This window comes from Trachurus japonicus, chromosome 13, assembly GCF_045865225.1.
Source record: "Trachurus japonicus isolate A0001 chromosome 13, Traja_1.0".
In the NCBI taxonomy this organism is placed as follows: domain Eukaryota; kingdom Metazoa; phylum Chordata; class Actinopteri; order Carangiformes; family Carangidae; genus Trachurus; species Trachurus japonicus.
In genome coordinates this window covers 15886634-15911087 of record NC_140919.1, presented here as the reverse complement: position 1 = coordinate 15911087, position 24454 = coordinate 15886634, and the positions used below count along the sequence as shown (strand labels likewise).

Genomic DNA, 24454 nt, shown 5'->3' with positions numbered 1-24454 from the left:
TTGGTGGTGAGGGTGGAGGGGGCATCGCCGGAGCGCCCCGTAATTAATGGAGTGCCAATCACGCGGCGGGCAAGGCGGTGACTGACGGCCTCTTGGCACCGAGACTCATCCGCCGTGGAGTGGAGGAACTTCACCTTCAAGACCTCGGCTGCCAACCGCTCGGCTGGCTCTGCCTCCACTGCCGCCGCTCGGGGGCCACGTTCTGCTGCACAACTGCCCCCCACCCCACCACCCATCCCCATCCCCATCCCCGCCGCCACCACCCCCTCGAGGCGTTAGCTTCAAGTCAGCACTTCTCCTCAGCACAATAAGCTTTTAAGTCCACCTTAACTGTGCCACTTGAAATGGAACAGCGGAGAACAGCGCCGTCCTGGGAGGAATCCGTGGCGGCGCTTTTTTCGGCATGTGTTGTTGCCATGGCTGGTTAGGCACCAGCTTGCCGCCGTTTGGGGACAAAAACAAGTCACCCTCCCTCCCTTCCTTTCCTTTCCTCTCCTGTTTCCTCTCCTCTTTCCTTTCTTCTTTCCTCTCTCTCCTCTTCTCCTCCTCCTCGCCCCCCCCCGCCTCCCTTCATCCTAAGAGACAAAGACAAGACAGAGACCCACCAGGGAATGTCCACCCTCCCTGCCGCCTGCCCCGGCTCAGATAAAGACACAGACGCTTCCCCAAGAGAGACAGAGAGGGGGAAGACAGAGGGATGGGGTGAAAAAGGCCAGAGAGAGAGGGACGGAGGGAGGAGGAGGAGGAGAGGCGGGCACTGGGGGGAGAAAAGAGAGAGATAGAGAGAGAGAGAGAGAAAAAGAGAAAGCAATAAAGAGGAACTAGCAGGAGAGTGACAGATGCGTCCAAAGTTGGCAGAAGAGACAGAGGGCAAAGGGACGGTGACTGACAGAGAGGGAGAGTCAGAGGGAGTCTGGGTGGGTGACTGTGATGAGGCGTCCAGCATCACTGGGGATTTGCATAAACACAAGATGGTGTGCGTGTGTGTGTCTGTGTGTGTGTCTGTGCGTGTGTGTGTGTGTGTCTGTGTGTGTGTGTGTGTACTGGATACTTGTTGGAGATGCCTTTGCATGTGCAGGGAAGTGAAGGGGGACGTCAGGGCAACCGTAACTCTGAGCTAATTAAATCACTACGGGACAGAGATGGATGGTGTAACACACTACACACACTGCACACTGCACACTACACACACACACACTACGCACTACACACACACACACACACACACACACACACACACACACATATATATATATACTACACACACATATTCATTCCCCTTGAGAACCCTCCTGCTGTGTCGGGGCTGTGATGTGCATCGTTTACCTCCATAATCATCTGCCTTTCATTCTCTCTCTCTCTCTCCGTTCCTCTCTCTCTCTCTCTCTTTAGGTAAGCCAGTGATGATTATCACCGAGTACATGGAGAACGGATCTCTGGATGCATTCCTGCGGGTCAGTCATGCGTTTCTTTCATGTGTGTGCGTGAGCAGCTGATCCTGCTCTTTATCTCTGTAATGTCATCCACCAAAATTACAACCTTGTTCACAAACATTCGCCCTAATCTTGATCCACTTACTGTTTGTTTTTTTTCCAAAGAGGAAGTGGGTGCAGGTTTTTTTTTTTTCCTTTTAATCTCACTGTTCCCAGGATGCACTGCATATTTTACTTAAAGATGACGCTTCACTGGTTGTGGAGAAGAAGTCGTGTTTGTGCTGCTGAAACAACTTGTTGCACATTTTATACGTCTTTAAACAGTAACGGAGCATTTAATGACATTTATATACATGTTATATACGGAGGCTCATGGGATTTCTTGGTTTCCCTCATCAGAGTCATCAAATACACAATCCAACAACTCCAAAACGCTCTGGTGGACAAGTTGTGACCTGCACATTCACCACGCTATGAGATAATAACAGAACGTTACCAGACAGAGTTGTTTTAGAGGTAAATTCATGCAGTTTTTCAGCAAGCAGTCTCTGCATTTGCCCCGAAAACAACTCCTTTAAATCATTAGAAATTTTACATATGGGACAATGAGAAGTTTGTCACATATTTCACTTCCTGTATAGAAATGACACAACCTCCATTAACTCTGATAAAGATTAACGAGTCCGAATGTTGGTTGTAAATTGGTGGAATTGAGATCTGTCAACTTTTCCTCTGTGTGTGTGTGTGTGTGTTTTACCTCCATTAGAACAGATGACTTTGGTTTAGCACCACAATTAAAACACAGGGAGGGTTTATCCTCTCCAACATAATTAAAATCATATGTGATGTTAAGTCAGGATTTGTTTTTTATACGTATGGATGGAGTTACTGTGAAAATAAATTATCCCCCTAGGAGCCCCCTCAAGGGCCCCTGGGGGGAGGGGGGGTCTCTGGATCTGACTTTGAGAACCATAGAACTTAATTCACATGTTTAATGATGCTTCATTACCGTTTTACCCAGAATCCCTCAGCTGTTTATACACGAGGACTAATTAGTGACAACGCGCTTAAACTTGAATGAAACTAAATAATTAGTTTACTAATGACTTAACAGTAATTGGCCACATGCATAAACATGGTATCCTCTTCCCTGCAGAAGAACGACGGGCGCTTCACGGTCATCCAGCTGGTCGGCATCCTGCGCGGCATCGCGTCGGGCATGAAGTACCTGTCGGACATGAGCTACGTCCACCGCGACCTCGCCGCCCGCAACATCCTGGTCAACAGCAACCTGGTGTGCAAAGTGTCCGACTTCGGCATGTCCCGCGTGCTGGAGGACGACCCCGAGGCTGCGTACACCACCAGGGTGAGTGTCTGTCTGTGTTTCTGTGTGTGTGTGTGTGTGTGTGTGTGTGTGTGTGTGGCGAGCATGTGTCAGCGGTCCGTCTGTGTGTCACCTTGCTTGTCGGCGTTGTCACATTTCATTAATCAGCCCATCGTTCAATTACAGGGCGGGAAGATCCCCATCCGCTGGACGGCCCCCGAGGCCATCGCTTACAGGAAGTTCACCTCGGCCAGTGACGTGTGGAGCTACGGCATCGTCATGTGGGAGGTGATGTCATACGGCGAGCGACCATACTGGGACATGAGTAACCAAGACGTAAGTATTGAATCAGGGTGCGATATTAGAGCTGGAACAACGATTCCCAGCTTCTTGTTTACTGTCGAACATTTTTAAAAGTTCCTTCATCATTTTAACTCAGTTATTTAATCAGTTTACCTGCGGGGGGATAAACCAGCAGCAGCACACTCCCTCGTCTCATTACACACTGAATGCACATTTCTAGTGCCACTAATGATGATAAAGCTTTTAATTTATGCACAAAACCAAATGTGTTGTGTAGGTGGCTAAAGTGAGGTGATTAAAAATTACGTTAAGAGTTTAAATTTATCACACGGCTTTAATCAAACTGCCTCCAGTTTGAGAGACACAGTGACTCACAGTAGCTCCACTGATCTGCTCTGCAGGTGATCAAGGCCATCGATGAGGGCTATCGGCTGCCGCCGCCCATGGACTGCCCCGTGGCGCTGCACCAGCTCATGCTGGACTGTTGGCAGAGGGAGAGGGCCGACCGGCCAAAGTTTGGACAGATCGTCAACATGTTGGACAAACTGATCCGCAACCCCAACACCCTGAAGAGGACCGGGGGCGAGACCGCAGTCAGGTGAGAGGCCGGAGCTCAGAAAATCTGAACACACACACACACACACACACACACACACACACACACACAGAAGAGGTTTCCTTCCAAAATTATAGCACCGTGAATGATCTGAATCTTAATTTCTGCTATGTAGACATTATTTACATTTTAGACCTTTAAAGCCTTTAATCCAGTGTTTTTCAACCTTGGGGTTGGGACCCCACGTGGGGTCGCCTGGAATTCAAATGGGGTCACCTGACCTTTGAAAAAAAGTTTACTGATTAAAATATTTTTTAAAGTGATTATTATCCTTTTTTAAATTATGATTAAAAACACCACACACAAACTTAAACAACTGTATTATATACTTTCACTTTCTCGAATATAAATCGAGTTCAAATAAAATGCAGCATATAAAATCTGAGCTGGCGCATCTTGACTGACGGCCGCGATCACGTGACTGCATCTGATCACAGGGTCGCCAAAAATTTGTGTCTTGAATAACCGTGTCTTTGTAAGAATTTTGATTGGTCCACAAGATTTTGAACTATAGATCTAGATTGAACAGAATAAATCAAATTACCATCATGTCAGTTTAGAGAATCACATTATTCCAAAACAATCACACAACTTAATTTCACACACTATTTCCATTAATTTGTGTGATTTTTTTAATGTTTTTTTTTTTGACTGTATCACAAACAAAGCTAAAAAACAACACCAGACCGTAGAGGAACAACAACAACATGGCGTCTGTTGCCAAATGGTCCAACCATCTTGAAAATTATAGAAAAAGTTGTGGAATTTCACATCAAGTTCACACCAATGAATATGTCCTGTTAAAGAGGGAGTGTGCTGCTTAAACACACACTGACTCACAGTATACACAGCTTAAACACTGTACATTTATGACATAGGTAGTGTGAACTCACACACACACACACACACTCCTCTATTCTCCCCCTGGTATTTACATTCACCATTAAACATTATCTACCAGCACCGTGTGGCTCTTTTCAGCGCTAACACCTTCCATAATGGATTTCTCGGCAAACCAGCTTTAATGGCGCCGCACGCCCAGGAATGCAGCGGCTTTAACAGCGGAGGAGAATTACGACGTAACGCTGAGTTAAAAAAAAAAGAAAAGAAAAAAAGGGAAAAGGAAAAAAAAACAAAACAAACATGACCCTGCAGCTCCAGCACCATTACTGTGGAGTGGCTAAACGTGTTAAGAATGACCTCAGCGTGTTTACAGACTCGACGCGGGCCGCTGGGAGTCTGTTTTGACTTTAATGAGTGTGCGAGTGCACGAATACGTGGACACACAATGTGCACGCACACTCACCTAATGGGACACGGAGAGAGAGAGAGACCATGTGGAGTAATTAGCAGAGCTGCATCCTGTAAATGCAGCTTTACAACCTTTGCAAGAGTGAAGTTGGAAAGTGACTCCTTAAAGACTCCGACATCCTGCTCTCAAAGTTCAAGTCAACATCTTGTGCAGCTAAAGGGAGACAGTGCGAGTGTGAGAGAATCACCGGAGCGAGACCGGACCGGACCGCCACCACCACCACCAACGCCCCACGGCAGAAAGGAAGGAAGGATGTGAAAACAAAAAGAAGTGAAAGAAAGAAAGATGGATATGTGAGCGTGAGGAGGAGGAACTCGAGCGAGCGGTGAAACTCACCGCAGTGTGACCCGGTTGGGTGTTTTCTGTGAAATAAGGTTTAACTAACTGTGGCGGTCACACCCAGGAGGAGGAACGGTGTTTGACTTGGCTGCGTTTCTGGTAGGACGGAAAAAAAAAAGCAGGGACGTAAAACCGAGCTGAACCCGACCGGTCCAGAGAAGGAAGATGGCGAAGAGAAACGTAATAAATAAGTTGGCTGTGGTCACTATAGTGATGAATCAGTGCCGTTCTACCTCTCCAATCTCCACGTTAAAGGGATACTTCACCCAAAATCTATAATTCATACATTTTCTACTCACTGTCATACCAAGGAAGGGTTTGGAGAACTTTCAGAGTCATCAAAACGCTTTAGGAGTTTCAGGGGGGGTCCAGCTGGCAACGGATTTTCATATAATGACGATGGATAGAGTTCACTTTTGAATCGTCCAAAACACACACTATGAAACATCCAAATACCTCCATACTGCTCGTCCGTACTGACCCAAGTGTCTTGAAGCCGCCACATGAAAAAGTTGTTCGGAAAAAAATAATTTGATCTCTGTTTTTAGCCTTGTAGTAGCAGTGGCTCCCAATGGCTCTGAGATTTGCTGTGAGATGTTCGTTCGTCTTTGTAAACCATTGGATGTTTGATGTAAACACGGAAGAACATCTTGCAGCAAATCCTGCGCATCTCGCACAGCCACTGGGAGCTACTACTTCTTTTTCATGTGGCGGCTTCAGGACACTTGGGTCAGTACGGACGAGCAGTATGGAGGTATTTGGATGTTTCATAGTGTGTGTTTTGGACAATTCAAAAGTGAGCTCTATCCGCCGCCATTATATGAAAATCCGTAGCCGGCCGGACCCCCCCCCCCTCCTCCTGGAACTCCAAAAGCGTTTTGATGACTCCAAGTTCTCCAAACCCTTCCTTGGCATGATGGTGAATTATCGATTTTATGTTAAGTATCCCTTTAACAGAACGTAACACACACACATGCACACATCTGGGTTTTGTTCTGTGCTGAAAGTCGAGGTGATGTCCAGAAAACTTGAACCGGTGAAATTAAATCCTCGTCTCTCTCTCTTGCAGCCGGCCCAACACCACCCTGCTGGAGCCGGGCAGCCCCGAGGCGACCTCGTCCGTGGGCACAGTGGAGGACTGGCTGCAGGCCATCGGCATGGAGAGATACTGCGACAACTTCACCGCTGCCGGCTACACCACTCCAGAGGCCGTGGTCCACATGACACAAGAGTGAGTAGGAAGAGAGAGAGACAGCGAGAGGAAAACATTTGTGTGTGTGTGTGTGTGAACAACATTTTATAACTGTATCAGTTCAAGGCAGTGGGAAGCAGATCGCTGCTTTTAGAAAACAGACAGACAAAAGACGGTTTTATTTCGTTCATGTTCTGAATTATTCACTTGTTTTAAGAAGAATGAGACTCAATAGTTTTACAAATTCTTCAGCAGAAACAAAAGACTCCCATTTATCCCATGAAAAACATTAAACATTTAACTTACTTTGCAGTATTTGGAATGATTGAAGACTGCGACCTTTGAAAGAAATGCTCAAGAAAGAAAGAAATGAAGTCTTTCAATAAGACATTTCTGATTTTGAAATGAAATGAAAAAGATAATTTGCTCTTTAAACAGTTATTAAAAGAATAGTGTGACATTTAATTCGCTTCCTCGCTGAGAGTTAAAGATCAATACAACTTTCTCAAACCTGCATCAGCCGGTTAGCTTAGCTTTAGCATTAAAGGAATGTCATTATGACAGACTGTGGTTTTTTAGCTTGCTTAAAATTACTAAACTAAGATAAACGTAACTAAATAACTGTAGTTCACAGCAAGTTGCATCTTCCTGCTTTGATTTCTAGCTAAACTAAACTAAGCTAAGCTAAACTGAGGCTGTTGGCTTCATGCTGCCTCCTGTACAGATGCAGTAGCGATGTCGATCGTCTCATTGAATTCCCAGCAAGAGAACATAAACATAATGAGCCCGATTTCTCAAAACTCCAAACTGTTTCTTCAGGATCAGACCAAGAATCAAAGTTCACATGTGCTGAATGCGTCTCAGTCTCTTGTCTCTCGTCTGTATTATTTTCATTTTTCACTTATTGAGATTACAGGATTAGTCTCGCTGCGTTGGCAAGAGAAATTCCTCACGCAGCAGTTAAACTGTCGGAGGCCTGGTTTCCACTGGAAGGCTGTAAAATTCATCATGTGTATCAGGCCTTCATGTGTTTGTTATTGTTGTCCTCCATCCCTAAAAGGCCTCTCTCTTCTTTTCTTCCAGGGACATGGCTCGTATAGGTATCTCCTCGGCAGCGCACCAGAACAAGATCCTGACCAGCGTCCAGGGAATGCTGTCCCAAATGCAACAGTTGCAAGGCAGAATGGTTCCCGTCTGAGAGATTTTAAAGCGGGAAAAAAAGGCGGAAAAAAGGAAAAAGGAAGCAAAGCGACTTCGTTTTCTTATGAAAAAAATACATAAATAACAAAAAAGATTAAATATTAAAAAAAAGAGAGACAAATAAACTATGAAGAAATAGTTTACCTCATCCATGCACTTTAAATTGGATCTAAAAAGAAAAGAAGACGTCGATGAAGAAGAAGAAGAAGAAAAAAAAGTGGTGAAAATGGCACTTTTTTTTGTAAAAAACAAACAAAAACAAAATCAGACCTTTACCTTGCCCTTTTTTTGTTGATGTTTTGGAGAAAAGAGGGCGTTTGTGTCTGCAGCATTTATGGATAGATGAAGGGATGGCTGGAAAAATGCTTCCAAGAGGCCAATCTGGAGTGCCTTTAACGGTCTGGAAAGGAAAAGCGAGGAAGAGAGGGGGAACCATTTACCTTTCTTGCTCTTCTTTGGGCAGAGTTGTTTCTGGAACTTTCTTTCTGGAATAATCCGCAGAGAAGAAGTTTCTTCTTCTTCTTTTTTTTGTTTTTTTTTGTTTTTGGATTTCCTGTGACTGTGTTTATTGTACATGACTTGTTTCTGTGGGACTCGCAGGCTGCCCCGGCCACCATTGTTCTGTCTCTCAGCTGGATCTGTTTGGTATCTCACGGACAAAAAAAATGGAGGAGGATCCTCTGAACAGTGAGTCTCTGAGAGGTTGAGGGTTTGGTTTTTTCTTCTTTTTCTTTTTTCCACGGGGAGACAGCAGCAGCAGCAGTGGCGGCGGCGGCGGTGGTGCAGCGAGGACTTATTTTGAGGCGCTTCTTGTTGTTTCTCGCTCTGTTCTGGCCTCGTTTTCCTCCCAGAACGCCGTGTTTTGTTGCCCTCAGGACGTTGCTGAGAATGTCTTTGATCTTCCAGAGGAGCCTTCCCACTCCCCTGTCTTCCCAAAAAACAAAAAAAAAGCTCTCCCACACCTCAGATAAACACACAATTTGGATTCTTCCATTCATCGCCACTGCTCCGCCGCAAGACCCCCTCCCCCACCCCCCCTCCTCCCCCTCCTGCTCCTCGCCGCCTCTGACGGACTGAGCCGTTTGAACCGGTCCAGTTGCCTTTTGTTTTTTGTTTTTTTCTAAAACGAAACAGAACCGAAGGAGTTTATTGGCTGTGGGATTTATTTCGGGACAAAACAAAAAGGAAGAGGGGATGATGATGATGATGATGCGACAGTGTGGATGCAGAACACCCATCAGCATTACCATCGCCATGGAAACACACTCACCTGTGCTCCAACCGTCATCAAGGTGAGGATCGATACGTTCCACTGTTTGTTGCCGCCGACACTCAGCACAAAAAAAAAAGGCCCATTAAAACAAAACAAATAAAGATATTGGATTTCACCTCCTGTTATTACTGCAGCATGTTTCTAATATCAGATAACACACACACACACACACACACACACACACACACACAAACACACTTACTCCCTTTAGCTCCTGAAACTGTGTTAATTAACAAGCAGGTTGTGCCACCGCAGGCAGCCAGAGCAGATCAATAGCCACTGGTCTGTGATCAGTCTGCGTTCCCGACGCCGCCGGCATCTTAATGAGAAGAATTAATCAGCCGCTGACTCCCAGTCAGCCGCTCGCAGCCCACCGCAGCTCGGCAACACTTTCCAGGAAAAGTAGGAGAGGAGGAGGAGGTGTAACTTTCTCCTGAGTGAACACATCAATATGTTGCCATGGCAGCGGCCGGCTCTTAACGGAGCGTCTAGAATCATTTTAATACATCAAGACGCTGCAGATTGAACCATTTTTAATTTTTTTCATGAGGAGAGGAGAGGATGATAATTTATGTGCATGAATTAGAACAAGTTAATAAAGTCGGTAAATGTAGCTCCCTCCACCTCATCCAGTGACATCATCAGTTCAACTGAAGTGTCGTTATTGATTCATCAGGTTTCCTTACTCTCAATGTTCACTTTATTAGGTTCAGCGACACTGATTCAATCTAATGCATAAACGATACCGTCACAAAGTTGGTAAAAGGTTCAAATGTCATTTTATACAGGATGTAATCAACTAACAAAGCAGTGAATGATTATTCACATTAATCTGCCTGATAAACCATGTTTTTTAATTAAACATTTGGTTTATTAAATGTACAGAAATTGTGAAAAATTTGTATTATATGTAATTTTATACATAGATATTTACCTTTCTATCCTAAGTGCATAAATATGTTGAACACATTTCTTCCAAATGACAAATTGATTCAGCATTCATGATATTGTGAGGTACATTTTTTCCTCTTTAACATCAACACGGGGAGAGTGAGCCTCAACAGTGTGATGTCACTCTTAAACGCAGCATTAAAGTTCAAACTGTTCAAATGTTTCCTGTAAAAAAAACACAAGTTTTCTTCTGCACATGAAAGAAAAACCTATAGTAGTGAAAGTTAATGGTCTATAATTGGTCGATACTCCTGCCTGAGCAGAGCAGAGGGATTATTTCAGCTGGCATCAGACTAAAGTGTGTTTAACTCCGACTACACACACAAACACACACACACACACACACTCGATAAACGTCTATTGTCGTGCCTTTGATGTGTGCCACTAAGTCAAGGGCATGTTTCATACATTATAAACACACTCACACACACATACACACACCAACACCACCAACAACAGCAGCAGCAGCAGCAGTATGTGCTTCACACTAGTTAATACTCCGCTGCCACCAAATCCATATTTTCCTGCAGTAGTAGCGGCCGCCGGCTCTCTGGACGCTCCGGCTTTGGCTCGGGGTCACGTTGAGCGGATGAGCCGGAGCTGCAGCAGCGACCGACCGGAGGCCGAGCTCACGCTGTTGATGTTCCAAACCACCATGACTGATGCAGCCTCTCTCTCTCCCCCCTCTCCCCCTCCTCTTTCTCTCTCCAGCTGCTGCCGTCCATCACCAACAGGATCCCGGCCTCGCTCACCACGACCAGAATTCGTCCTCCTCTTTGTCTTCCTCCCTCCTCCTCCTCCTCCTCCTCTTCCTTGGAGCCTCCTCCAACACCGAGATGACAAATCTACCCCCACCCCCACCTCCTCCTCCTCCTCCTCCTCCTCCTCCTCCTCCTCCTCCTCCTCCTCCTCCTCCTCACCCCCTCCACTCCCAGCATCCGGGGACGTCGACTTGACGAAACTGGCCACCGTTTTGCTTTGTGGCCGTCCAGCAATGTACTGGAATTTACTATGAATGATTTAACAGCATTAAAAAAACAAGAGACAATGAGAAGAATGTAATATAATCGAGAAGCCCTGCTCCAGCAGATAATGTGCTTTTATTTTGAAAGTTGAATTTTATTTTGTTTGTTTTCTTTTTTGTTTTTTTATTGCTTAATTCTGTTTGCATGTAAAGTAACAAGCGTTTGATTTGAGCGTGCGGATGTGATGATGTATGTGTGTGTGTGTGCATGAGAGTGTGTGTGTGTGTGTGTGTGTGTAGCTGTGTGAGTGGAAATGTCTTTGAAGTACTATCAGTAATCGTGTCTGTTCTGCCACTGTGGAGGAGGAGGAGGAAATAACAGAGTCGTATTGTTTTTGATATGATAAAAAAGAAAAGAAAAACCCTGGACTTTTTTTTTTTTTTTTTTGCTTCTGTGTTGTCTAAAAAAGATAAAAAACAAAACAAAACGAAAAAAAAAAAAAAAACCCACAACAAAAACAATGTAAGGTGTGTTTGCTGCCGCCGTCGTCGTGCAAACTCTACTCAGCTACACAGCGTTTTACTGAACTGAAGCTTTTCTGGATTACAAAACGAGTTCTGCTTTGGCCAATGGACACAACATGGAGTGACTGGAAACCTCCCTGTGCATACAAACACCCTACTACCCCCCCACCCCCACCCCACTAAACCCCCCTCCCCTTCCCCCCAATCGTGTTTGGACTCTCCGAGCTCGTGACAGGTGGAGGAGGAAGCGTCGGAGCCGTATCTCTCTCGACAACGACACACCTGAACACAACAAAAGGATCAGAGAAAGGACGGAAGAAGGAAAGCTGTTGTTTTTTTTTTTTTTTTACTTTTTTTATTTTCTCCAGAGCACATCATACAGCTACAGGTTTCACCCAATGGACAATGTTTTTGTTCCTTTTATCTCTTTAAACTATACTTATGTGAATGTTTTTGAACTCGTAAGTGACGCTTCATATAATTCAAGAAAACACCTCCGCCCTTAATACAGCTCGACCGCTCTCTCCTGTTTTTGGCAATGCGATTTTTGTTTTTTTTGTTTTTTGGGGGGTTTTTGTCTATGGAATAAATGAGAAAAAAAAGGACCTGTTTGGAAATATGCAAGACATGTTGGGAAGGAGATGGAAACCAGAATGTACTGTAAAATACTTTTTTCCTTTTACTTAAATGTCGGAAGATTTGAAGAAGAAGAAGAAAAAAAAAGAAAAAAATTAACAAGTCGCCAGAGTTAATGTTTGTCATTGTATGCCTTCCGATGCCATATGATCTAGACATGTAGATCTAACATGCTCTCAATCTGTTTGTTTGTTTTTTTTGTACTTTTTGTTTTTCTTTTTGGGACATGATCATGATTTTGTTTTATTTTTTTGGCCTTGTTTTATTTTATGTTTTTATTTTGTTTTTTTGTCAAGGAGCTCTAGGTACATGTAACTTATGTCATTTATTTATGTCCTTTTATATCTAGTTTGTAAAATAATAGCCTAAAGTGAAGAAAATAAAGGGGGTGCCAAAGTGCATTCTTATTAAAGTAGAAACCATACGACAATCTCCCTGCCTCTCATTCACAAACACACACACACACACACACACACACACACACACTGCAGCGTGTCTGATGCAAAGGCCATCAGCAGTTTCATCAGTTATTGCAGTCATTATGTCTGCAGAGGAGAGCTGATTACCCAACTCTTATGCATTGATTACTGCATTATATGATTGCATATAATGGGGGTGTGTGTCTGTGTGTGTGGTTGTGTGTGTTACATAACAAAAGGAAGCAGCCAAGGTAACACAACACATGTAGCAGTTTGTTTTTGCCTTTTATTTTTTATAATCTTGTCGTTGTGTAACTGTAACACACAGGTAAAGAAGGTAAAAAAAAAAAAAAAAAGGCTTGTGTGTGTGTGTGTGTGTGTGTGTCTGTATGTGTGTGTTGGCAGTTTGTCTCCACCGCAGCACATGTGCAGCAGATATCATGACTCTGGACTCCTGGACTTGGCCCTTCAGCTCCTCTTAGGCCTTCAGGCAGCAGCAGCAGCAGTGTGTGTGTGTGTGCTTAATCAGAACAACATCTGCTTCCTGCACTCATTTCCAGCTGCGATAAACCGTTGATTGTCCTGAGTCTTTGATAAGAGGCTGGGAGAGACGGAGGGGGAGGGTGGGGGGAAGAGAATGGACAGTTTTAGAAACGGAGCTTGGGGGGGCTGAACGTTGAGCCAAATGGCGTTTTTACACGTTTCCTGTGAAGTGACCAGCACAAGGCATGCATACATTAAAAGCTCTGAGGTTTTTAGCGGCGGCAGATGTTTATCGGGGGCCTCGGAGGGAAAGTGTGCCTCCTTCGCTGATTGTTGGCAAGTGTGGACGGGAAGACAGAAGGAGATTAGCGAGGCTGGGTTTGATAGATTTACCCCGGACTCAAAGTTGGCTTGTGATTTTCAAATTTTCCAGACAATTGACTAAATAATAATAAAAATGGAGACAAAAAAAAAGATCTTGTCTGGGAGCCACAAACACTTTTTTAGATGACAGAATATATATTTCACTGAGCATGTAAAATATGTTGGAGGTTGGGGTCGCCAGGGTAATAATGTTTCCTCAGGGGACTTTGAATATGTGTGACAACTTTCCACAGGAGCTGGAACAAAAGAGAAACAGACAAATAAAAAACAACAAAGTTAAAAATGTTGCTTTATTAAAGGGATAGTTCAACATTTGGGCAAATTGGCCCAATGCCATAATCCTTATATATTAATCCCTATAGTCATAGCAGTAGGTTTATTACCTTTATTTGTCGGTGCAAGCTATTTTTAAAACGGCCGAGCAGAGCCGCGAGCTGCTCAGAGCTACGCGACGGAGGCTAATGGGATTTCTTGGTTTCCCTCATCAAATACACAATCCAACAACTCCAAAAAACTCTCGTGGACAAGTTGTGACCTGCACATTCACCACGCTATGAGATAATAACAGAACGTTACAAGACAGAGTTGTTTTCGAGGTAAATGCAGATACTGCTTGACGAAAAACTGCCCCCGACGGGAACGCGTGCGGTTTTGCATGAATTTACCTCTAAAACAACTCTGTCTCGTTCACCAGAGCGTTTTGGAGTTGTTGGATTGTGTATTTGATGAGTTTGATGAGGGAAACCAAGAAATCCCATTAGCCTCCGTAGCGTAGCTCTGAGCAGCACGCAGCTCTGCTCCGCTGTTCTAAAAATAGCTCGCAATGACAATTAAAGGTAACGAACCTACTGCTATGACTATAGGGATTATGGCAATGGGCCAATTTGCCAAAATGTTGAACTATCCCTTTAAAATTGCTGGCAGATGTTGCCACAGTCTGTTGATTATCTGCAGCAAATCTCACGGAAATTCGTCCAACAGTTGTGAAGTCGTTTCCCTCGGGATCGTCAGAAGTCGGAAGGATTCGTCCTCTGGGGATCATGAATTTAAATCTTACCATTAAGATATTTCAGCGTGGACAAAAACTGGATGAATGATCGTCCCCAGGAGGAAAGAAGAAGAGGAGGAGGAGGAGGAAGAGGAAGTGTTGTTGAGACAAGAAACAGCTCAGACAAAGGAAAGTAGAAAACAACAGGCAGACAAGAGAGAGGAGGGGGGAAAAAACCCTGACAGTTTTGGAGTGCAGGTCCAAACTGTCTGCTGGATGAGGCTCACCAGAGAAAGTTGAGTCATGTTGGAAGTTCAGGTGATGGCCGTGATTCAGCTGGAAAGCTGCCGCCACCGCCGCCCGCTCTCTCCCTCTCTCTTCATTGCCGAGACGAAATCAGCTCGATCTGACAACTCTGTCAGTGAAGCCGATCTCTTTACCTCGGATTCAGCCCGAGGAAACCGTCTCCTGGGAGGAGATCACCGCTTCCCTGCATGGGAAGAGCTATAACGCAGATGGCTCAAGTATTTTGGATTATTGTTGAGTGCATCTATTTCAAAATCTACAATAAAATTTTTGAACGTGGCCCATGTTCCCGGAGTTGTATCCAGAGGAATCTCTGGGGTTAAGGAGTGGACAGTTTTTTTTTCTTTACTTCCACCTGCCAAATGTTCAGGGTCGACGCTGAAAGTTATCTTCCTCTTTTTCAGTCATTAATCTTTCTCAAAGTGCCATGAAAGTGAGAATCTGAAAAAAAAAAACACTGGTGCTCCTCCAACGTCTGATCTGATGTTGTTGTTGCTTGGCAGTAGCTTTCGCCTGCTGCACATAACTCATGGTCAGAACTAAAAAGAAAACAGCAACTTTAGGACTTGTGAGCGTTTTCAGCCTTGAGACTCGTCTCGGTCCTGTAACAACTCAATCAGCGAGTGAAGCTGAACAAACAAAGAGGCTCAAATGAAGACCAACTCAAGAGATAACAATCACACCCCCCTTCACAACCTCTTCTACACACACAAACACACACTGAGCACCAGAGGCCTCAATGCTTTTGTCAAGCAATCTAATTAAGAACCGTTGGGGTGAAGTGGCGGCCCTTCAAACTGGCTTAACCTGCACAGCTCCGTACTGTCGCTGCTAAAACCCCTCTCCTTCTTTACATCAGGTCACTTTGTTTCATATATTCAATTTCCTGATGTGGAAGATAAAACCCCTCCCGTCCCGTCAAGCTAAGCCAATCACAATGGGGCGCCACCCTTCACACTGACATTATGATTACTCCGTCCTTTGTGCTTTGTCGTTCTTTAAGTGCGTCCTCAGAGTCCGCACAATGATATAATCCATAATCCAAAATGCTTTGACGTTAATCCGCAATTTTGAGTCAAGAGTTTTCTTTTTCTGAACAGGTGATTGGTTGGTGTTTGGGGTTTTTTTTTTTTTCTTATTTTGTGAAGGACGATTGAAGAGGAGGACTTGAGTGCTGCTGCTCTGACGTAGCGGGGGGAAGGAAAAAAAAAAAAAAGAAGAGAAAAAACCTTGAGGAAGAAAAACTACAAGAGCCGAAAAAGCTTCAGTGGTGGAAAAAAATAGTCGAGCTGAGACTCTCCAAACGTCTGAGCGCATCGATCCAGAGGTTTCCAGCACCGAGTTGACCTTCTGTCTGGTCTGCAAGGTTTTTACTTCTGAGGGCTTTTTGATGGACAAACGCAAACACAGTTTTTGTAGGCCCTGAAATAAAAAAATAAAAAATACAAAAAAGCGATGTATGTCAGAACAAAACAGGAGCAGAATCCTGGCAGCATGACAGAAGGTGTCTTAATTTAGCAGCGTTTGAAATCTCTGGGTTCACAGTCAAACAGCTTTTGGTTTTCTTCAGACACCAGAGGCACAAACTATCGCAGACAAAACACCCGACATAACATGAAAAAGCACTTAACGGCAAAGAAGCAGCCCCGCTCTCTCGGTTGCAACCCCACGGCCTAAAGGCAACGGAGAGTCTCCTGTGAGTAATGGAAATGAACGAAAAACAAAAACAAAGAGAGAAAACAGAGCTGTGAGTCAGTGGCACAAACAAAAGAGACAAAAAAGGAGGGGAGAGGAGAGCGAGTGAAGATTGATGGGTGACGACTTTAGAGACGAAGCCCGAGTCTTTGGAAGTCTTCGGGTCGAGGGTTTATTGGCAACAGATCTGAGAACATTTTCCTGCAGAACGGTTGAAATATATATATATAAGTGAATCTTCAGTGAAGGTTCTTCAAAGAGCAGAGAGGAGGAGGTTTCTGCAGCAACAAGGAGAAATAAAAGACAGCAGCGGGAAAAAATGTGTGTGTGTATGTGTGTTTGGTGTTTCAACTCTGAGAATCTTCTTGATTTGTTCTCGACAAATTCTTTTCATTGTTGCGACACGATGCTTGAACAATAATAAACCTCAACACTTCATCAGTCACTGTTAGATGTTCCTGTTTGTTTTGAGATTCATGGTCCCCTGAAGATGAAGCCTGAAGAGTTTTGTGATCTGACAAAGAAAAGCACAAGTTAAAGCTGTTAAGTCAGGTTTTTACTTGAGTTACAGTTCTGGAGCACTTGGTTTTAAAAATATAATGCATTGTTGTACTGATCCAGAGTGGGCGTAAAGAACATGCATGATTTAATAGAATAAACAGCTTGTACAGAATATGATACAAAGACAATTGAAAAGGCTGTGAACACACAATCATCATGTCATCAAGTCGTGTTTCTTGTTTTATTTTAGGTCATGATGAAGTTTGGTTGTTTTAAATATAGCAAACATTTAAAACTACAGTATATGAATCTATATCTCTGTAGTTCTTTCAAACCATTGTCAGACAAGTTAACATGCAACAGTGCAACATAACTAAGGCTCTCTTGATGCCCAGCTCCGATTGGTTGCCTATTTCCCAGATCTGATCTCTGCATTTACACCTGCTTTGCCTAAAGGTAAACAACATGGACACTGATGAAATGGACATGATATGTCAAGCATTTTTTATCAGCACAGAATAAAGGTCCTTTAATTGTTGGTGAGCAGAGCAGAGCCGTGAGCTGCTCAGAGCTATGCTACAGAGGCTAATGAGATTTCTTGGTTTTCCTCATTAAACTCATCAAATATGAAAATCCAACAACTCCAAAACACTCTGGTGGACAAGTTGTGACCTGCACATTCACCACGCTATGAGATAATAACAATACGTTATTTTTCGTTATTTTCAAGGTAAATTCATACGAAACCGCTGATGTGCATTGCATCGGGGGCAGTTTTTCTGCAAGCAGTCTCTGCATTTGCCTCTAAAACAACTCGCATTATTGATGATGACATACGATGATGACATGCGACTCTGTATGGCAGGAAATATCTGTTTGTTTAGATTACAAACGTATTGGCAGATTTTCTTATCTGATTTATTTTCACATACGAAGGAGGCCTGAATCCGATCTGACAGTATCTGATTTCATGCGTTTCATTTTTTCCCCCTGTTTACACGTTCATGTTACAGATCCAATCTGTGCCACTTGAGAGGAAAAAATGTCCAAATCTCTTGGACCATGAGTATGAAAGTTGACTGTGATTGGTTTTTCAAAAAAATGCTGTGTTACTCAAAAGTGCGATATGTCTTTTAAGTGTAATGTGATAATGAAAAGTACCAATACTCAAAAAATATAAATGCACCGTGTTACTAGACCACTATTGGATGAAGCCAAGTTTCCAGAGACGAACGTGAACCTACTGACCGTTTTGTTCTGGTTCTGATGATCCTCTGATTCTGCTCTAACACAACCAGCACACTGACATATGAGGATCTGAGTGAAACATCTGGGCGGCTGGATCTGCTGCAGACAATCATGTTTCCTTCTACATGATGAATGAATCTCTCCGACTTTGGTGCTTCTCTACATTTTTTCTCCCTTTCGTGCAGTCGTCAGGTAATTTGACTTTTGTTGATGGATCGGCGTTAAAATTTGTTACAGATGAAGTTCAGTTGTAATTACTTTTGGTGATTCTCTTGAGTATTTTTTTGTTCTCTGCCAAAAAACAGATGAGCATTTCTGTCTTTTATGTAAATATCTTTTCAGCTGTGGGTTGGATCGATGCAGAAATTCAAGCTCCCCTGAGGATCGACACCTTTAAACCATTTGTGACCAGAACGACCGCCGGTCTGTTTCCACTCATCTGATTCATCCAGCTGTCCACACGTAATGACTCGTCTTTACCTCCATTACATCCCTGCAAACACCTCAGTTCCTCTTTCTTTCTTTGTTCGTGGGATGATGAAGGGATTGCAGGGGGGCTTGGGGTGGATGTCTGGACCACAAGGTTTTCCTCTGTTTATGAATTCACTGTTCAGCACCTCGTAAAACACGGCTGTTTTCAAATATGTCAGGGCTCTGAACATCTGTCTCTCGAAGGTTTTGGAGGACGGAGCTGAGAGAGAACCACCAGGTGCCGGTCGTCGAACACGGAGGAAAAAACTAAAATCCATAGATTGATAAAAACCTGAATTGGTGCTTTTGTGGCTCACGGCAGCAGACGGTAAAACCAACACAACACAAGAGGCTTTAGGAGTAAGAGGCCCCTGCATCTCTCTCCACCTGCCTTGTGTGGGAGAGCGTTTCTAATCCTCAGTGATTGTTGGTCTGTCGGGGGGGATGCAGAGTTTTATCGGCCCCCACCAGACTAATCTCACCTCGGGGCCACGGGGAGCCGGCGGGTGGCCCGGTCCTAAATGAAGCCAAGGGGAGGTCGCCTACTTGACCACTCAATTGCTCTTTATCTAGATCCACCGGTCCACTCAGCTGGTCCCCACCTGATAGCCTGACCTTTGACCTTATACTGAAACACACACACACACACATACATCCTAATCTGTAGTGCAAACCACTCTGTTCACTCCTGTGTTCACAAACTGGAAGGTTAGGGAAGGAAAGTCCACATGCATGGAGGAGTGGGTGAGTCCCTCCCCCCTGCTCACCCCCTCCTCCCCCCTACTCCTGATGAGAGTCCAGCAGGCTATCAGCTCAGGCAGAGACCTGGTTATCGCAGTGAAAGCCGTTGTTCAAAATCCCATTGATAACGGCCTGATGGAGCGAGATGGACGGACGGCTACGTATATACAGAAAGACAGGGGGAGAAAATTGGAAACGAGAAAAGAAAAGAGAACCTGTAGATGAAAGGAGAAGTTGGGAGACGGCCAAGGTGATTCAATTCAAACTCTGCAATTGCAACGTCCTCCACACTACACACACAGACACACACAGGTACACACACACTCTTTTATTTTTTAATATCACCTTATTTTATTTAAAAAGTTTGGAGAGAAAAAGTAAAACCAAGGAATGACAGAGCGAAAGGAAATGAGAGAAAGAAAGAAAGAAAGAAAAGGCATCTTGTGACACAACACTCATCAATCATCTGTTGGTTCGAGCCCAATGGAGAGAAAAAGGAGAGAAGATGAAAGAAAGAAAGAAAGAAAGAAAGAAAGAAAGAAAGAAAGAAAGAAAGAAAGAAAGAAAGAAAGAAAGAGTCAGGCTGTGGGATTTTCTCCGTTGAATGCAGCTTTGGCCTTTGGACCGTTGACAGCAATGAGATTCCTATCACTGCTCACATGTGGGTTACAACACATGCACAACAGCCGACACACAGACACACACTCACACACATGTGGACATGCACATATGATCCATGCAGGACTTAATCCTCTGTTTCAGCAGGTTGGAGAGTGGAATTAAAACAGGACGGAGCGACAACATGCGATACCATCGAAATTCACCAGGAGCCTGTTCCAGTCTCTGAGGAAACATGTAACAGTGTGTGTGGCATTAAAAATGTATCACACCCATCACGGCAATAATGCTCAGTACAGTATCACACTAATACTAACTACCACTGCTTTGGTTTTGGTTTTATTATGTCATAAAACAATATACACCAAACACACTCACTAAAATATTTACAATACACACACACACACACGAAACAAAAACACAAATAACCTGGAAAAGAAAAACTGATTCAATAACACATGAAAACAGAAAAATAAAACAAAATGAAATACAATAATATCTGAAGTAAGACACAACAAAAGATATGATGCATGAAATTGAAGTGTGATTCAATAAAATACACAAAACACAACAATAAAAACACTGAACAATATTACAGCAGCTCTGAAACTAACATATATAATTATAAAATATAATAATATTAACACCAATAATCTGTTATTAGTAATAGATTTTGATAATATCCAGTTATTACTTATCTTTTCTATATTATATATATTTTACAGATGTAAAAAGAGCAACATGAACATTGGAGACATGTGCGGCAGACGAGTCTCTAATAAAACAGATGCAAAATAGAGTGAATATAATAAATAAACGTCCAGCTGAGCTAATCTGCCCTGTATGTACACGAGAAACCCTGAGGCTTCACGGGCACAGAGGGAAGTGATGTGTCATATAAAACTGTCATAATATAAACTTCATAATGTGACTAAGCAGCGGGAGGACTCTCTGTAACTCAGGCTCTAATCACAGGTTATTACTGTTATCATAAAACACACATAGTAAGAATCACAGAGCTGAGGGATGTTCGTCCTAATGCGTCCCGACAGCTTTCTAATAAAGTTGATGAACTGAATAAGAGACTCCTCTGTCCACATACAACACACTACAGTACAGTGTACAACACAGTACAGTACACTATACTACAACACAGTGCAGTATTTGTACCCTATGTTTAAGTATGTGAAGCCTGTTCACTGTTTCCATGGAGTCAAGACTAAACATTAATATAATATAGGACACAGAAATGGACAAAGCTTCAAAGAGAAAGTAAAGAGGCACTTCACAAATTTCACACACACACTTTAGGAGTGTTATTGTGTGTGAGGAGATGTAAAATCTGCTGCTGGAGGAGTTTTTCTCTAAAATTACCCTGATGATGTCATCAGGCTTTTCTCGGTTTGATCTCCAGACAAACCTTTTTTTTTTTTTTTTTTTTACCAAGAAGTTACTGAGCTGTAGCAAAAGTAGAAGAAGTAGGTGTTGAGTTGGCAGAGAACATCCAAAAAGTAATGTGAGATGGGATGCATGATGGGAAATGTGTGAGCCAGTATTTTTTCTTTTTTAGGAATGGAGCCATACTACAAGTCAGGATTTCTTTGACTTGCTCATTGCTGCTCTATGACCTTTATGACCCTTCAGGTATCGGTTCGGTGGCTCAGCTGGTCCAGCATGAACCACTCAGGGTTACCTAACAGGCCTGATTATTTAATGTCAGTGTGAACAGAACAAATCACTTGTAACTCAATCTATTCAAATAAGATGTTGGTCACTTTCATTTGGGGCTTTCAGTCAGATACAGAGAGGATTTTTTTTTGTTTTACGTAACTCTAGCAGTGTTTTTCAACTTTGGAGGTCGCCTGAAATGTCTAGGCCGGACTGCAGATGGAAATTAGCTTTAGAGCTAAATCTGGCATATTTACATATTGTATGTTCATGAATATGCAGAGTCCTGTTACAAATAAAAAAAATAAATGAAAAATTCAAATTAAAATAGTAATTGATTAAAAAAAATACTCATAAAACTAATTATTATTCTTTTTAAAATTATGATTAAAAACACCACACACAATCTTAAACAACTGTATTCTATACTTTCACTTTCTTGGATATAAATCGAGTTCAAATAAAATGCAGCATATAAAAATATCTGAGTTGGCGCATGCACGTGATTGCGGGGTCGCCAAAATTTTGTGATGTCAAAATAGGGTCACAAGTCAAAAAAGCTTGGGAACCACTGCTCTATAGCTACATTTGTCATAACTGTGTGCAGGAATTTCAAACACTTCTGCATCAAAGCAGCTGTTGCTTGACAAAAATACCATAAAAACACGAGTTGTTCTTTTTCTCTTCATTCTTTCCTGCTCATCATCTGCTTCCATGTTGTAAACTGTTATCTTGTCTGTTCACAACAACATTGTGAGGGATCCCTCCTGTGTTTCTCACCCTGAGGTTCCTCCTGTTTTTCCCATTAAGGGTTTTCTTTGGCATTTTTCTTCAGTCGATGTGCAGGTCAGAGGTCAGAGGATGTTGTTATGATGCTGTGTAAAGCCGCTTTGAGACAAACTGTTTGTAAAGATGGGCTATATAAATAAACCTGCCTTGCCTTGTTCTGTGGACACTCACATCTGTGGCCGCCATCTTTGTTATTCCTGCTTGGTGACGTCTTGGTGTCACATCAGGGCCACACGACCAGTTCACACCAGAGTCTAAATTTGGCCAGATTTTAAAATATAAAGTGAACAGCAAGTTCAAAAGAAAAAAAAAAAGGTCAGATGGAAATTTGAATTGAGCAGTGTGAACATAATTTTAGGTTCAGGTTGTACCACAGTGACAATGGGTCCAAGTCCGACTCACGGCCTCTTGCAGCGTGGCTCTCTCCAACTTTCCTGTCACTTTCTCACTGTATGAATCAAATTAAAGGCAGAAACTGACCCCAAATGTAAAAGCATATACATAAAATGTTGTGTGGTCGCTCATGTCCTGGTTGAGTCGTAACAATCGACTGAGTCTTTAAATCGTTCCCTGCAGCTCCGACTCTGTGTGTGTCCATTCTGCTGGAGTTTGGTTCTGCTCATGTTTCTCAGTCCAAACACATGCAGGTCAGATTTAGTGCAGACTCCAAACAGCCACAAAATGACAATATGACATACTGTATGTAAGCATGTTTCCAGTCCAGCCATACCTGGTGCATGCTGGGAAAAAAGCTCCTTCTCCTTAACAACTCCTTAATTATTCCAAATTAATATGGGAAATGACTGCAAATTAATGAGTTAATGAAACGACGTTCCCCGCCACGTTCTTCTCCTCTTCTTGCTAATTACAAATCAACAAAAACAACTGGACTGGAGATCACGCAGAGTGATGTAATCTGATGTGGAGCAGGCGGAGAATGTGTTTTTCAGAGCTAACAAAGCTCAGCGTGCGCTCGTTGGTCGGACACTGGAAATTGAGAGCTCAATAAAGCTGCTGTAATAAGCCACGTCTGCTATTTGCCTGCATGTTTATTTGCTCTTCTTTTCATCCTGCCTCGCTCAGCGTGTCTCCTCCTCATCCCATTCGAAGCATCGCTCACTCTCTGAACTTCACCGCACCATCCTGCCTCCTCCTCCTCCTCCTCTTCCTCCTCCTCCTCCTCCTCTTCCTCCTCCTCCTCCTCCTCCTCCTCCTCCTCCTCCTCCTCCTCCTCCTCCTCCTCCTCCCCCCCTCGGAGTGAAGGATTCTGGGGTTGGTCCAGGTTCTTCACCCACACACGACCCCATCGACTGAGCTGCTCTCCACCGGCTAAATGATTGATTCTAGCCTTTGCTAACTAGACTCCTGAGTCCAAAAACAACTAAGGCTGACCGGCCAGTCGGCTGCAGCATGCACGCATGTGTGTGTCTCTGTGTGTGTGTGCGCGTGTGTTAGTGTGTGCATGTATAATCAACCCAAGAGACCCAGTAAAATATGTGCGTAGTGAACAAGGCAGAATGTGTTTGTGTGTGTACTTGTGGTGTGGGGGTATAAAAGTTTTAAAATAGCAACTCTTTTGAGTACTTAAGGTGTGTGTGTGTCTGCACTGTGCGAGTGTGTGTTTGTGTGTTACTTGTGAGCGGTGTGTCTGTGTTTACGGAAAGCATAGCACAACATCGCCTTTTCAGCTTCATGTTTTCCCCTAAAATCCCAGAAGTGTACATGCGCATTACATGAGCTCTTTGGTGTGGGAATGTGTGTGTGTGTGTGTGTGTGTGTGTCTGTGTGTGTGTGTTTGTGCAGGTTGACTTGACTTCAGTGAGACCACACAGCGTGCACCGATGGAGACGCTGCACGGCCATAATAAGGTTACGGTGGAGGCTAATTGAATGAAGTGCTTCATGCTTTGGTGCAGCAGTTAGCCTGCTAGCACGTCTTGAACCCATGACACCAGTCGTTCAGTCCATTAAGCGGCTATAAAGGTCCAATAACAAACAGAGTGCAGGTCACAGGAAGTGACATGTCGAGACTGAGCTGTAGCTACCTGGAAACACAACGGCGCCGATAACATCCCA

At 43.5% G+C, this 24454-nt stretch overlaps 1 protein-coding gene across 2 annotated transcripts in view; it reads left to right on the top strand.

Annotated features, from left to right (window-relative positions):
• epha4l (eph receptor A4, like) overlaps positions 1-7957 on the top strand; it is a 58627-nt gene extending 50670 nt beyond the window's left edge. For both annotated transcript variants that reach the window (XM_085794973.1, XM_085794972.1), the window contains exons 12-17: positions 1393-1454; positions 2590-2799; positions 2944-3093; positions 3462-3658; positions 6397-6558; positions 7603-7957. In XM_085794973.1, coding sequence (XP_085651099.1) covers positions 1393-1454; positions 2590-2799; positions 2944-3093; positions 3462-3658; positions 6397-6558; positions 7603-7717 — 896 coding nt within the window. In that variant the 3' untranslated portion in view covers positions 7718-7957. The remainder of the gene's footprint in view (positions 1-1392; positions 1455-2589; positions 2800-2943; positions 3094-3461; positions 3659-6396; positions 6559-7602) is intronic.
• Positions 7958-24454: the final 16497 nt, after the last annotated feature.